Here is a 14,674-nt window from a genome sequence, read left to right on the forward strand (position 1 = left end):
TATATTGGTTTTTTTTTTTTATTAATATACCAGGTCAACTTGGTTTGACCATTAAGACTCCGATTCTACCAATAACTCATTAACTTGGTACCTCAGGTAGTTCGGTGTGATCGATCCGATTCTTAAAACATTGAGTAGAGATACCTAGTGCTAACCATCAACTTCATCATACATCTCGTCCCAAATTTAAGATAACATAAACAATATCCAATTCATGCCTTTTTTTTTACCCTCAATTTTTTAATTTTTGGTGAATTTTACTTTTAGCTTTTTAATTTGACACATTTTGCCTTCAACTTTTAAAAAATTTATAAACTTTATCCCAATCATTTATCTATTAATAAACATAAATATTGAGGGTAAAATTTGCCAAAAAAATTAAATAAGTTAGGAGTAAAAATTGCCAAATAAAAAAATAAAGATAAAAAATACAATTATGTTAGAAGTAAAAGAACAGAGGACAAAATTCGCAAGCTTCTTAAAAGTTAGGAATAAAATGTGTCAAATTAATTTGTTAAGGATGAAATTTATCAAAAGTTAAAAAGTTGGAAATTAAAAAATGCAGCCTTTAATGTAATAATACATGCCCTAACTAGTCATGCGAAGTTGCAGCATAAAAAAATAGAAAATACAGCGAAAACGACATCGTGTAATGATATTTAAACAAAATATTAAGGAAATCATTCACTTAACAAAAATAAGTAAATGAAAGGTACTAAGATTCGGACATGCTTTACAGTTGTAAAATCCTTTGAACTAAACAATACTTTTGGACCAAAAATAAACTTTAGCCATCATTTTGCTCCCAGACAAGAGTGGTGATGAGAGAAACAGATTGTGCAAACATGTAGAATATACAGTAAAATATATGGAAGTATGAACTATGAAGAGAAGTAAACTCACAAAGAAGAGAGAGATTGGGTTTGGACAACAGGTGGCGAATTGTTAATAGTAGAATTATCTGTCCAATTCTTTTCACCCCAATGCCATAACATGCTTTCCCAGAAACAGAAATCCTCAAAGCAAATGTTCAATCTTGGGTCTTTTATGTTAATTTTCCAGTGACCATCACTGTAGTTTCCCTTTTCAGCTTGTCTACGATCCCACTCTAATGCAGCCTTCTGCTTGGACCTAAGCAAACAGAAATTTTGCAACTTTTCTGGCATTGCATCATGCACCTTCCACCATCTTGCGTGAGCCACATTACTTGCAAACTCCTGCAGTATGTCCACGTTCCAGTTGCAGTCGTAGTCTCGGAAGCAAAGCCATGGCTTATTACCCAGGTAATGGATGACATAAAGGATTGGTGGATCAGCTCCAAAGAGACGAGTTTTCATTGCTTTTCTCTCTTCCTCATCACCTTCCCAGAAGTGCTTCAAGAAATTCATGTGTTTTGGAATCCGATGCCACCATGTAAAGATTTCATTCAGATACCCCTGGTCCCCACCATTGTAGGAGACAATCTCGTTGATGTGATCCATAAGAAGTTGAAACGTACAATTTGATGGTTCAACCACCATAACACCTGAGTTGAACAGCGTAGCATTGTTTCCTATGGCGGATATTTCGGACATCTCAAAAAGGAAATCGATATTTCTGAGTATAAGAAGGTCAGCATCAATGAAAATGATTTTATCATAATCTGTTAGCTGCCAGAGACGGAATTTGCTGTAGTTCCACTCGTTATATGCCTCTGGTTCTGCTTTTGGATTCCTGATTCTTTGGATTGTATGGATCTTCCATCCAGCAGCCTCCAAGCCCCCTCTATGATACTCACTAATAGTTTCATCAACAAGAATCACAAGATCTCGTGTTGAACCAGACATGCGAATACTCTGAGCTGCAGTAATGGCTCCACAAACATACATCTGTGCAGAGTGCAGGATGGTTGCATAAGCTTGTCGGTGTGGCCTTTCTGAATAAAAATTTTCTGTTAAAAGAATATAGTTAGTCTCTGATCAGCATATCCAGTTAAGTTTATAGATCATGAAACTTCAAAGGTGACAAAATAATATACTTTTAGAAGCCACATTAAGCAACAAACCTGTTGTGACACATAGGCTTGTATCATGGGAATTTATTTTAAAAATGACACGAGTATTACTTGAATTTAACTAATCTTTAAAATAAAACAGTAATAGAAGAACTAATTTCAAGTATGGTCACATCATGTTCCTTGGCTTGGCTGACCTTTTTTTTTGTCTTCAATAGAAGAAAATGTGTTGCACTTACATTTAGAAACAAAAACTGAACGTTTCTGAAGGAACAAAATGGAAATAAGATTTTGGAGTAAGGAGAAAGAACAAGGAACAAGGACAAAAAAGAGAGCATAGCATATAAACAAGAGTTTATTTGAATCTGACCTTTAGCTTTCAAAGGAACTGCCAGTTCACATGAACCAATTGGCAGCTGCAGCTTCTCTCTCAGAGTATTCAGGTTGGGTTCATAAAGCCAGGCATTCCCTTCACGCTGTATAAGTTCCTTGCAAGTAAAGAGATTAGGGATTGGGAAGCAATCAGTGACCAAAAGCACATGCACAGGATGATTTCCTTTGGAAGAGGCAGCCAGTCTTGCAGCTTCAATCTGCAGGTGCAAACGAGCTACATCTCTCAACCAGCACGCTGACTTGTTGCAGGGAAGCTTGACAGCAATAAGATCAAGCCGAGGCTTTCCTGGTACCTGAATCCTAGGTAGTGTTGGACAGGTAGGGAACTCATATTCTTCTTCTTCGTCTATCCATTCTGGATACAGGACATTCCAAGTAATATTACTTGAAGCATAGTTCAGGTGAAGGACTACATGCTCTGCCTCTGGTATCAGCTTCTTCCAGTGGTCAATCTCACTGTCATTGAAGTTTAATAAGCCAACACCATGATATGTGTCCCTATCCTTCAAATTTTCAAGAACATTAGATATTTGGTCCCACTCGATATTTAGAAATGATGTATAATGTGAATCAATGCCATCAAACCCTCCTTTCCAGTTGTTTATAATAGTTGGCCTGCAAAATCCCAAAAAAAAAAAAATTAACAAGACAAAGAATGATGTAAATATATACTCACTGTTTATGTTCTGAACAAATAAACTGCCAGTCTTTCAAGAAGAAAAGACATAATCGTCGAAGGGATGCATGCTTTAATGCATACATATTACTTTGACAAATGTAAACTAATAATTGTAAAATAAGTTTCCATCCTAACAAGGCATTGAAGCGCATTGCAGTGTTGAAGAAGGAATCCATGAGCAAACTTTACTTTCTAGAAAAGCAAAAAATACAATTGAAACTAATATGAATAATGGAACAAAGTAGCAGGAAACTACTAAAGCACAAAATACAATAATGAAACAACATAAGAAAGAATGGTGAAAGACAAATAGGCATACCGTGATATAGAGTTTAGATGATCAGTATTATAAACAGCTGGAGGATGAAAAATTGTAACTAAGGTTCCCAATACAATAATAACCAAAACTAGTTTCCAATTAGGCCGGCAAGTTATACTCCTATCTTGGAATGGAATATGCAACACCTTCTCAACATCTTTAAAATCTTTACTTCTTTGAGACCTTCTCTTGCCAGTATCCTCACTACAGCGAGAATAGAACAAAACAATCAGTATTTTATAAATATGACAGAGTACAAGTAGCAAGAGCCGAAGCAGCAATATAGTTCAAAAAGAAGCAAGAAAGTATTTAATCACTTTCAATGTATGTATGAATCTCAAATCCAACTCTTAGTACATTGATAATACACTAAGATCCTATCAACATATCGCATCGAAGGTTTTAAAAATCGGTCCACAACCGTGACATTGGCAGCAACATCAAGGTTTTTGGAGTGTCTATAACTGCAATGCGACCTCAATTGTGGCCGCATCCCGCAACGTCAAGAAATGCAATGAAACCACGATCGCGACCGCAATTTGTAGCCTTGGTCGCACCAATCCGCATTTATGGCATCTGAAAATTGCTTCTCTGATGTGGCAGAAATAGTTTTCCGCAACACAAACTTCGCCGGCAGAAGTTTCCGTTATCTCCGTTGAAATAAAAGCAAGACTCACAACAGAAGCACTTAGCAAATGATAGCGACATCTAGGATTTGGATATTCTCTATAACTAGAATACCTAAAATAGATGTGACATCTAATATGAAACTCCCGATCATTAAAACCAAACACAAAATTGGAAAGCGATGAACTAATTAAGTAAGAAATTACAAAAGTATCCCTGTCACATGTAAGGAATTTCGTTTCCAACTAAGATTAAGTAACGCAGAAGAACCTGAAGGAAGATGAGGAGCGGTAACGCGGTTCGATGGTGCTCGGGGAGGGTCCCCTCATTGTCCGATTCAGCTCAAGCTAGCATCAGATTTCGCTAAACGACAGCAAAATGCAGGGGCAAAAAGGTCAAAGTAGGAGAAGGAGTGAAGTCTCACGCAATTCAAAGGTAGAAAGATGAAGGAAAATAGAATTGAAGGAAAGAGCAATGTATGTTCAACGCTGGGAATGGGATCGACCGCGGTCGTAGAGAGGTTAAACCTGCAGTTGGGAGTTTGTAAGAAGCAGTCTAGAGGGGAATTAGTTTAGAGACCTAGTCAGCTAGTCCTACTTGCCTATTATTTCTTATTTTAAATATTTTTTATAGGTACATAGTTTAGAATTTTACTACTATTAAATAAAACATTACTTCTGATTCAATTTATTTGAGCATTAAAAAAGTTACTCTCTTCGTATCGTTGTAACTGTTGTGTAAAAAAAATTGTTACAAAATATTTTAGTTTCTCAGTATAATATTAATTTTATTTTTTTTATTTATATCTATTATAATATTAATATTAATAGTAAAAAAAATCTATAAATGAATTAAATATGATAAGTCTAATATTGTAAAATTATTATTTTTTATTTATTTATTAGTTTTTCTTAATTTGTGTAAAATAACCTAAAATGACTCATATTATTTTGGGATTAACTAATGTACTTCCTTTGGACTCATATATAATAAAAAAATATTTATTGAATTTAAATATAAGTAAATCTAACTAATTTCATTCTTATTTAATGATATGGTTCATAAAATAATTTTCATTTAATTACAATTTTATTTTCAAGGAGTTTATTTTAGGCAAAATTATATTTTTTTGTCCTCCATTTTGTCTCTAATTTTGGATTTTGTTCCCCGATAAAATTATTCACAAATTTTGTCCTCGTATTTAATCAAATCATGTAATGTTGGTCCCCCAGCCCACAATTGGACGTTGACTGTTACAAAGGAATGTTGGCTACACGTGTCACATTCTTATTGGATGATGACTGTCATGTATCATGTTCCAATTGGATGTCAACTCCATGAAAGATGAAATGCATTGTTATTTTTATTGACCAATCAGAACATGACACATGACACATGACAGTCATCATCCAGTAAGAACATGACCGTGACGGTCAACATTCCTTTGTAATAGTCAACGTCCAATTGTGGGTCAGGGGACCAACATTGCGTGATTTGATTAAATACGAGAACAAAATTCGTGAATAATTTTATTGGGGGACAAAATCCGAAATTGGAAATAAAATGGGGGACTGAATTTACAATTTTGCCTTTATTTTATTTATGCTATCAAGTTCCAATGAACAATATTTTAGAAATAATCTTATTTTTTTACTTGAGATTAAAAAAATTAAATTATTACAATTAACTTTCTTAATATGTGTAAAAGTAGTTATTTTTGTTTATATATAAGTCTTGAGGAAATATAAATCAAGGAATGTAATTAATACTACTTAGTTTATAATACAATTATTTTCAACTTGCTAAAATGATTTTTAATTTTTCATTATTATTTCTTTTTTATTTGTGATAAATGTATATAATAATTAAGAGATAAATAAAGATGAAATTAAAATTAAAAAAATAATAACTGCTACTGTCTTAAAGTTTTGGATAATGAAATAAATAAATAAAATATATATTCTTTAATAATAGATAAATATAAAGATATGTATAAAATAGATTTCTTTTTTCTTATTTTAATATTCGAAACACATTTCATTTTTAATATTTACTGGTTAATTATTGATACGGCCTACACGTGCCTATTTTTAAAATATTTTGAGATTCAGAAACTGTCACAATTTTCGAAATATTAACTGTCATTAATTCATACACTCTTTTATGAGGTTAGTAGTTAGTGAGGTTAGTAGTTAGTGCGGTCATAAGTTATATGTTTAGTCGTTAGTGCGATATTGTCAATTTTTTAAAATTAAATTAATGATCAATTTTTTTATGATTAATTAATGATCTATTTATCTTATAAGTATTACGGCTTCTTTTAAATCATTGAGATTTAACAAGTAAACCGAGGACCAATAAAGACAAAAAATCATTGAACTACTCTGTTTCTTATCTTTTATAAGCAAAAAGTTCAGCATATTTTGTAATTAAGATAAGATTTATTATTTTTGGTAAAAAGTAAAGCATCTATTTTTGATAAATCATATCCCTTTCATTTTTGTTAGTTTTACAAAAAGTAAAACTATCCATTATCCATTTGTGAGAAAAAACTCTTTTGGAGTCTTTCAAAGTGTCACAAAGCCTTGTCAATTAAAGTCTACACCATAGCTTATTGGTCTTTGTGAGAAAAAACTCTTTTGGAGTCTTTATCCCTTCATTTTGCAAGAATTCAAACTTCAGGGAGTGAAGTTCAGCTGTGGTTCTTCTTTTTTCAAGCTGGTTCTTAGTGTTCTTGAGCCTTTGAGTCATCAAGCTTAAGTAAATGAACTTCATTCTTCATCTTAGACTTGATTCCTCTTCATTATCTTCTTCTAGTTTCCCTAATAACTCGGAATTGTTATTTTGTTTTACTCATGAAGGGAAACTTTGAAAAAACTTGAATATTCTTCATTCTCCTTCAAGATTTCGTGAGTTCATTAAGAGGTAAGAGAGGTCTCTCCAACTCTTAAACCATGTGGTTGTTGTTGAACTTCCTTGAACATGTTGCTTTGAAATTTTTGAGCTTGTTGTGATGTCCCGAATTTGCATGTTGAGCTATTTTCTTTGAGCTTTTGATGCCAAAAATGAGCTTTTTGCATGTTAAAACATCGAGTTAGCCTTAAATTTCACTTAAATTGGAGTTTCCTAGCAAAAGTAACAAATAAAACAAGTGTAAGGACCTTTAGTAAAATGAAAAATTTGTCACGAATTTGGACTTAGAGTTACCACAATTTGTACTGTTTTTATTAAAATTTTGACCTCAAAAATGAGTTGGTTAGGTTTGAAAATGTAGGGTAACATATAAGATTTTCGAAAATCCAACTCCTAGAGCACCGAGAGTCCTAAAATTAGTAAGGAGCAAAACTGTGACAAACCGAGCAACAGAGTGATTTTGGACTATAGATAACCTAACTTTGGAATCCGTGCCTCTCTATATTATCTTAGAATTATTTATTTTCTAGAATTGCTAATTTATTTACTATTATATGGCAGAGATAAATGCAAGATTTGAGGATTAATGTATGTTCTAAAATTATGATGATTCTTTGTTGATAAAATTAGTGAAATGTGTGCATGTATTTTATTATGATTATTGAATGATAAGATCGGTAAAGTGTAAACTCTGACAATTATATTTGTGGCATGTGAATTTATTTTCTAGTATATATATATATATATGTCTATTTATTTTTATTTTTATCTGTACGCGTTGTGGTTTGAGTCCAAGGGTGTTTGACCCTCGACAAATTGTTTGTTATGATTGGTTAGATAGCTATAATTACAACCATTATGCTATCCATTTGTTTGTGAGGCAAGTGGTTTCTACCGCTTAAGGGATCACGATTGGTTTCCTAAGAGTAGTACGTAGGCCTGAACCTCGTCTCTCTTTCTTGTTTGCTTGTTTGTGTGCATTTGTTGATGTAGTGGTACAAGGACCAACAAGATTCAAGAGGATTGGACAGAGAGTAAATGAACTAGTGGTTCTATTTTCTTTTGTGAGAAGGTGAGGTTGTGTTGAGGAAGTCAATGATGGGCAAAGATACACTGGGTATAGTGGGCGGAGAGGTTCGAAGAACCTAGGGAATTAACGAGTGGTGATCATTTGGTATTTGGTGCACTCATTTGGCGCGTGATTGAACATTTGTAATTTAATATTTATCTATTCTTCTTAGCTCAATTGACATCTCTTCAACCTTTATTTTCTCACATTAACTCAGTTTTGGTCTTAGGCAAATGATTGAGCTTAATTGACAATTGTAACTAATTTTCAGATTTTGTGCTTACTTGACCTATCTTCCTTGTGTAGGGCCTAGAGGACACTACAGAACTCCAAATGGAGTGTGTGAGTAGTCCCTGGAAAGCTAAGATTAATATATTCAATTTTGTCAAAAATAAGATTTGGCCAATTCTACCATTTCGAGGGTCAAATTAAGCTTGAAAGTCAAAACCTCTGTACTTGAATAATTGGGCTGCGAGTTTGGCCTTTGTTTTTGTGTAAATAGTTGAAAGTCAGAACCTCTGCAAATGAAGGTCTTTCAAAGTGTCACAAAGCCTACCCTTAGATTAATGACCACACTGAACGAACCATTCAATCGCTGGAGGACCTTTTGAGGGTGTGTGCCTTAGAACAAAAGGGACGTTGGAAGAGTTTTTTGTCATTAATAGAGTTCACCTATAACAATGGTTTTCATTCTAACATTGGCATGACTCCCTATGAAGCTTTGTATGGTAGAAGATGTAGGATACCCCTGTGCTGGCTAGAACCCAGAGAGAACCTAAGCTTAGGACCTGAAGTGGCACAACAAACCACTAAGAATGTCAAGTTGATCCAAGAGAGGAAGAGGATTGCTCAGAGTAGGCAGAAGAGCTATCAGGACAAGAGGAGGAAAGACTTGGAATTCGAGGTTCGTGATTACAAAAGATTGGACGACCAATAAAGAAGACAAGTGTATTGGACCAAATGACCAAGATTTTTGTCCACCCTATCTTCATCGTCCATCATCCAATAATCAACAATCTCCACCTTGGTTCAATAACATTTCTGAATTACAAGTAACTCAGTTCATTTCCAGCAATCTACGTTAAGTAGATCCAAATAGTGCAAGAATGATCATGAGTCTAAATCATCTCAAAAAAAACTAGGATTGCAACAATTCTGAAGTATAGGAATAACCTAGGTCAACTTAGAGACACAATTCAATTAGGTTCCAACTTCAATCCACTTATAAATTAGATCAAAGGATTTCATCGAGTAGTTTGCACACAATTAAAATTCAGAAACATAATCACAAGATTAACAAGATTATGAAACAGATTTAAGGAGCATCAATCCAATTCACCAAATCCAATTAATTCAAATTATCACAGTTTTCTAAAGATGATGATCTTATTATAAAGGTCTAGTCAATCTAATTAGAGGTAATTCAATCAAACTAATCCCTAAATTGAGATCATAAATCAAATTGAAGTATCATCCAATTAATTTGTAATTAGGATTCAAATTAGGGAATTAATCAATTACCTAATTCATTTCCAATCCTAAACACATTCATAATCATGAATACGAAAATAGAATTGGAGAAGAGGATGGACATTAACAATAGAATTCTCATTGTTATCCAAAACTCAAATTCGTCATTGCTTGAATTGGATCCTTGGATTGATTAGTTGTTTTGCCTTCCATATCCATCACCACTGGAAGAACAATGAGAATTGAAAAAGAGAAGAATGAAGTTGAAGAGATGAAGAAATGTAAAGAACAAGTGAGAGAAAAAGAGAGAGAAGAGTTTGATCTAAAACTTGTAATAGAAGTTTTCTAACTAACTACTCCAAAAATACACTAAGCAAACTAATATATAATCTAACTAATCAGAAGTAATGAATGAGCTCTGGTTAGGCCCACCTAATCTCTCTAATTAAGCTAATTACAAAATGCAAAGGCCTAAAACTCCCAGCCCAAAATCCAAGCGCAGAGGCTTTGAGTTCCAATCCCAAAATGATCGTAAAACGTGAAGAATTGGCCAAGCTCATTTTGACAAAATTGTATCTCATTTCCTTAGCTTTCCAGGGACTACCCATATGCTCCATTTGGAGTTTTGTAGTGTCGTATAGGTATTGCACATGGTAGATAGGTCAAGTAAGCACAAAGTCTGAAAATAAACAACAATTATCAATTAAGCCCGAGTATTTGCCTAAGAATAGGAAAATAATAAGCTAAAAATGCTCTATCAAATTCCCACACACTTATCTTTTGCACTCCGGGGCAAAACTAAAAGAAAGACTAAGAAAGATCAAACAAAAGTAAAACCCCAAACTAAAATGGGCAATACAAACATATTTTTCAATGGATCCTAACAATGCACAAAAGTGAGAAAGATGGAAAATGGAGGAATGGTATCAAGGTAACAAGCAATCCATGAACACATGATCACAAAATGCAAAGTAGAAAAGTAGTCAAGTCAAATTTAAGAATGCACCAAGGTGATACAAATATCTCTAAGAACAACACTCAACCCCACCAAATCTGTATGGGTTTATGTTTACACTCAAGCACCACATGCCATTAGCACACCTAAATTTTTGACAAGACTCTAATCCATTCAACTTGAGCTACACATGCATCAAAAGATCAAAAGGGCTTTTATTGGGTTGTAATGTATGGCTCAAGTAAGGGTGGATATGAGAAGGATATTTAGGTTAAAATTAAGAGAAAAGATTAGCAATTAGGAGTAAGAAAATAAGCAAAAAGAGGGATATAAAAAAAACAAAGTGGAGAACCAAAAAAATGAAAGTAAAAAGAACTTAGAATAATGAAAATGAATCTAATCCGCAAATTTAAGGAGCATCAATCCAATTCATCAAATCCAAGCAATTTGAATTATCACAGTTTTCTAAAGATGATGATTATCACAGTTTTCTAATTAAATTCAGATCGCAAATAAGATTGAAGTATCATCCAATTAATCTATAATTAGGATTTGAATTACGGAATTAATCAATTAAGCTAAGAAAGGTCAAATAAGCTAAGAATAATAGGAAAATAATAAACTAAAAATGCTTTATCAAAGAACTTGCTTCTTGGAATAGGCTTTGTGAATATATCAATTGGATTCTCCCTCGTATCAACTTTCTGGACTTCGACCCTTTTCTCAGTATGGATAATGATCCTTGTAACATTGTGTTTTCGTAATTTTTTGTTCAAGTGATTTAATTAAATTACAAGAGAAATTAAATTGAAGTTAAGTGCTTGAATGAATTAATTAATTGAGGAGTTACTGATGCTAAGTATATGTTTTATGTGTATTAGTGAGTTTTGGTGTGTTTGGGCCTAAAGGGATAGAGTTTTGATTTATGAGAGAGGTAGGTGTGCTTAGTATAAGCCAAGGTGTAGAGAGAGAAGATAGAAAGTCACCAAAAATCTCTCATAAACCCTTATGTTTAGAAGCTTATTACAAAAAGAAAACATTTCATTCCCCTCACTTACTCTCATCCGAGAAAACATCATTGGAGAAGCTTAAAACTGTGGTGCTATGTAAAAAATGGAGCTATTTTCTTCTCCCTTTAGAGTTTTTTGTTTGTTCTTAGGTGAGGTAATCCCCCCTCTTACTTTCTTTGAGTTCATTTTCATTTTCCCTTATGAATACACTCAAAACTCCATGAAAGTGTTCATTTGCAAGGTTTTATTGTGTTTTCTATTGGTTTTGGGGTTTGGGATGGTATGGATGATGTAGAATTGTTTTGGGAGTAAAGAAAAGCTTTCACTTTGGACCCAAAGTTTTCCCCTTTATTCCTCTTCTTCATCCTAAAGCAAACTAACAGAAAGATAAGTAAAGATCCCACTTAAGCGCAAAGTAAGTCGCGCTTAAGCGAGGTTATCTATAAAGTTTTATTTTGTGTATCCCTTTTGAATTTCAATCTTAATTGCTTCTTGAAGTGTATGTGAACCTTAAATTGGATGAATGGAATTGATATATCTTGTTATTCTCATGTAATTCATATTCATATGATTGATGTTGATTACGCGAACTTGTGGTGTGGAAAAGACCCATGGTGTTTAGATGAACTATGTGAAAGTTCATGTCTGGTGAGAAGGATATGAATAGTGAATTAATTATGAATTGGAAAATGATATGAATAATGAACTAATGATATGATGTATGATCATAACATGCATCCATTGATGAATGACATTGCATGTGAGTAGGCACGTAAGTTAAGGGTACTAAGAATACTCTCAACCTAAAGCTGGAGGTTGTGAGTGGTGCCTTATCGAGGTAACCCACACTCATCCATTTTTGAAAAAACCATACTCCTCCCTAGGGTTAATTCAAGTCTCCCTAAATGGTCATGGTGTGACTATGATAAAGGATGTACTTGGGTTAACCACTCAAAAGGTGAAAATCTTCTGAGAGTAAAGAGTCAGCATGACATAACATGATAGTTATAGGCATGTGCATTGATATTTATGACTTGAGAATGATGTGTTACTTGATGAATTGTATAATTACAGTGTTATTAGAAATGTAAAGAATATTCTATATATCTTGTGAAATGGTGATCTTATGCTACTTTCAATTATACGATGTTTTCTTTTAAAATGAGTTTACCCTTGCATTTTTTGTTGAATTGTGATGATCGTGTCATTTGACACGGGAGCCGATTATGGTGTAGCTTCTAAAAAGCATGTCACTCAAGGTTGAGGTGGGCATGATTATGGACTTAGAGACGAGATCGAACCCTTAGTCACATATTTTATGCTTTGTCTTAGTAGGGACCATCTTAGGGTTTAGGTATGGTTTTGTATTTATGTTATATTTATTTCCCTAATGGGACCCTTGAGATTTATTTGGATAATTTTTTATGATTTTTTGATGATGTAATGCCTTAGGGAACACGTCCTTTATGTTTTATGTCTTGAGAACCTTTTTGGCTAATGTTTATGATATACTCGTATTCATGAGAAATTTATACATATTTTTGTTAATTAAATTAATTTTAAGAGTCTTACAAGGAGTAAAAGTGAATCTTTTCATATTAAAGTCTTTGTGTTCCATGTAATGGCATCTGGGGTCGTTATAATCCTTGGCTAAATAGATTGCACTTAGATTGTCACAAAAAATGATAGCCTTTTTTTATGGAAACCCAAGATTGTTGATCTGACCCTTCAATTAGATCCCTTCCTTTGCTACTTCTACCAGAGCCATATACTCTGCCTCTGTAGTGGATAAAGCATTATGGGCTAAAGTGTTGCCTTCCAACCGACAAAAGAATCATCAATCGTGAATGCATACTCAATAAAAAATCTCTCCTTGGTAGGCAGTCCAATATCAGTTGTACCCTTAAGGTACTTGAATATACGTTTCAGAGCTTGCCAATGTTCCTTCCCAAGATTACCCATATGCCTATTCACAATGTTGATTGCCTGTGCTAGGTCTGGTTTTATGCACACCATTGCATACACAAGACTGCCTACAACACCTGTATAAGGAACACAAGACATGTATTCCCTTGCATAAGCAACATTGAGTTTAGTGAGATGAATGGACACTGTCAAAGAAGTACAAACCAGTTTTTGTGGATGTCATCCACATATAGAGATCTTTGCCATCCATGTTCATGAGAATCAAAGATCCTCCTGAAAATGCTTTCTTGACCATATAAGGTCCCTCATAATTTGGTGTCCATTTACCCAATCTATCCTTCTGATTTGGCAGAATCTTCTTGAGCACTAAATCTCCTCTCCTTCTTGAAATTCCCTAGGGTGTACTTTATTTTCAAATGCTTTCTTTAATCTCTTTTGGTATAAATGGCTGATGGAAGCTTGCTTGAGAAGCTTCTATGGAGGCTGGATCTTTGAGCTTCATTGAGGTCCTTCAATGGTGATTTTCAACTATAGAGATGCAGTGGAAGATAAAGGAGAAGAAGTGAGAGGAGGCACCATTCACTAGGGAATAAGCCACGGAAGGAGGAGCTTCACCACCAAGAGAGAGCCTTGGATAAGAAGCTTAGAAAGGAAGCTTCAATGGAGGAAAAGAATGAGAGAGAGAGAGAGGGGGGGGGGGGGCATGAAATTGAAGGACAAAAAGAGGGAGAGAAGTTTAACTTTGAAGTGTATCTCACAAGTTTCACATTCATCAAAGTTATGACAAGTGTTACACATGCTTCTATTTATAGCCTAGGTCACTAACTAAATGAAAGCTTCCTTGAGAAGCTTCTTTGAGAAGCTTCCTTGATAAGCTTCCTTGAGAAGCTAGAGCTTAGCTACACACACCCCTCTAATAGCTAAGCTCACCCCCATGCCAAAATACATGAAAATTCTTAGCTACACACACCCCTCTAATAGCTAAGCTCACCCCTATATCAAAATACATGAAAATACAAAAAAGTCCCTGCTACAGAGACTACTCAAAATGCCCTGAAATACAAGGCTAAAACCCTATACTACTAGAATGGCCAAAATAAAGGCCCAAAAGAAGGAAAACCTATTCTAATATTTACAAAGAAAAGTGGACCCAACCTTGGCCCATGGGATCAAAAATCTACCCTGAGGTTCATGAGAATCCTAGGGCCTTCTTTAGCCGCTCTAGTCCAATCCTCTTGGAGTTTTCTATCCAATACCCTTGGGGGGTAGGATTGCATCAATGACCATGGAAAATTGCATTTAATCTCTTTTCTTCAATGA

General features: G+C 34.2%; 1 protein-coding gene across 2 annotated transcripts; it reads right to left on the reverse strand.

The window, feature by feature from the left end:
• Positions 1–629: 629 nt before the first annotated feature.
• On the reverse strand, positions 630–4,593 carry LOC114383015 (putative UDP-glucuronate:xylan alpha-glucuronosyltransferase 3). Of its 2 annotated transcripts, none has more exons than XM_028342587.1 (4): positions 4,282–4,593; positions 3,385–3,588; positions 2,364–3,001; positions 630–1,930 (listed from the first exon to the last, which is right to left on the reverse strand). In XM_028342587.1, the coding sequence occupies exons 1-4, from the start codon at positions 4,338–4,340 to the stop codon at positions 900–902; spliced, it is 1,932 nt and encodes a 643-aa protein (XP_028198388.1). In that variant the 5' UTR covers positions 4,341–4,593; the 3' UTR covers positions 630–899. The 2 variants fall into 2 exon arrangements, with proteins under 2 accessions (XP_028198388.1, XP_028198389.1); XM_028342588.1 differs by lacking the exon at positions 4,282–4,593 and adding an exon at positions 3,806–4,130.
• Positions 4,594–14,674: the final 10,081 nt, after the last annotated feature.

The sequence above is a fragment of the Glycine soja genome, chromosome 14 (genome assembly GCF_004193775.1).
Source record: "Glycine soja cultivar W05 chromosome 14, ASM419377v2, whole genome shotgun sequence".
Classification (NCBI taxonomy): Eukaryota; Viridiplantae; Streptophyta; class Magnoliopsida; order Fabales; family Fabaceae; genus Glycine; species Glycine soja.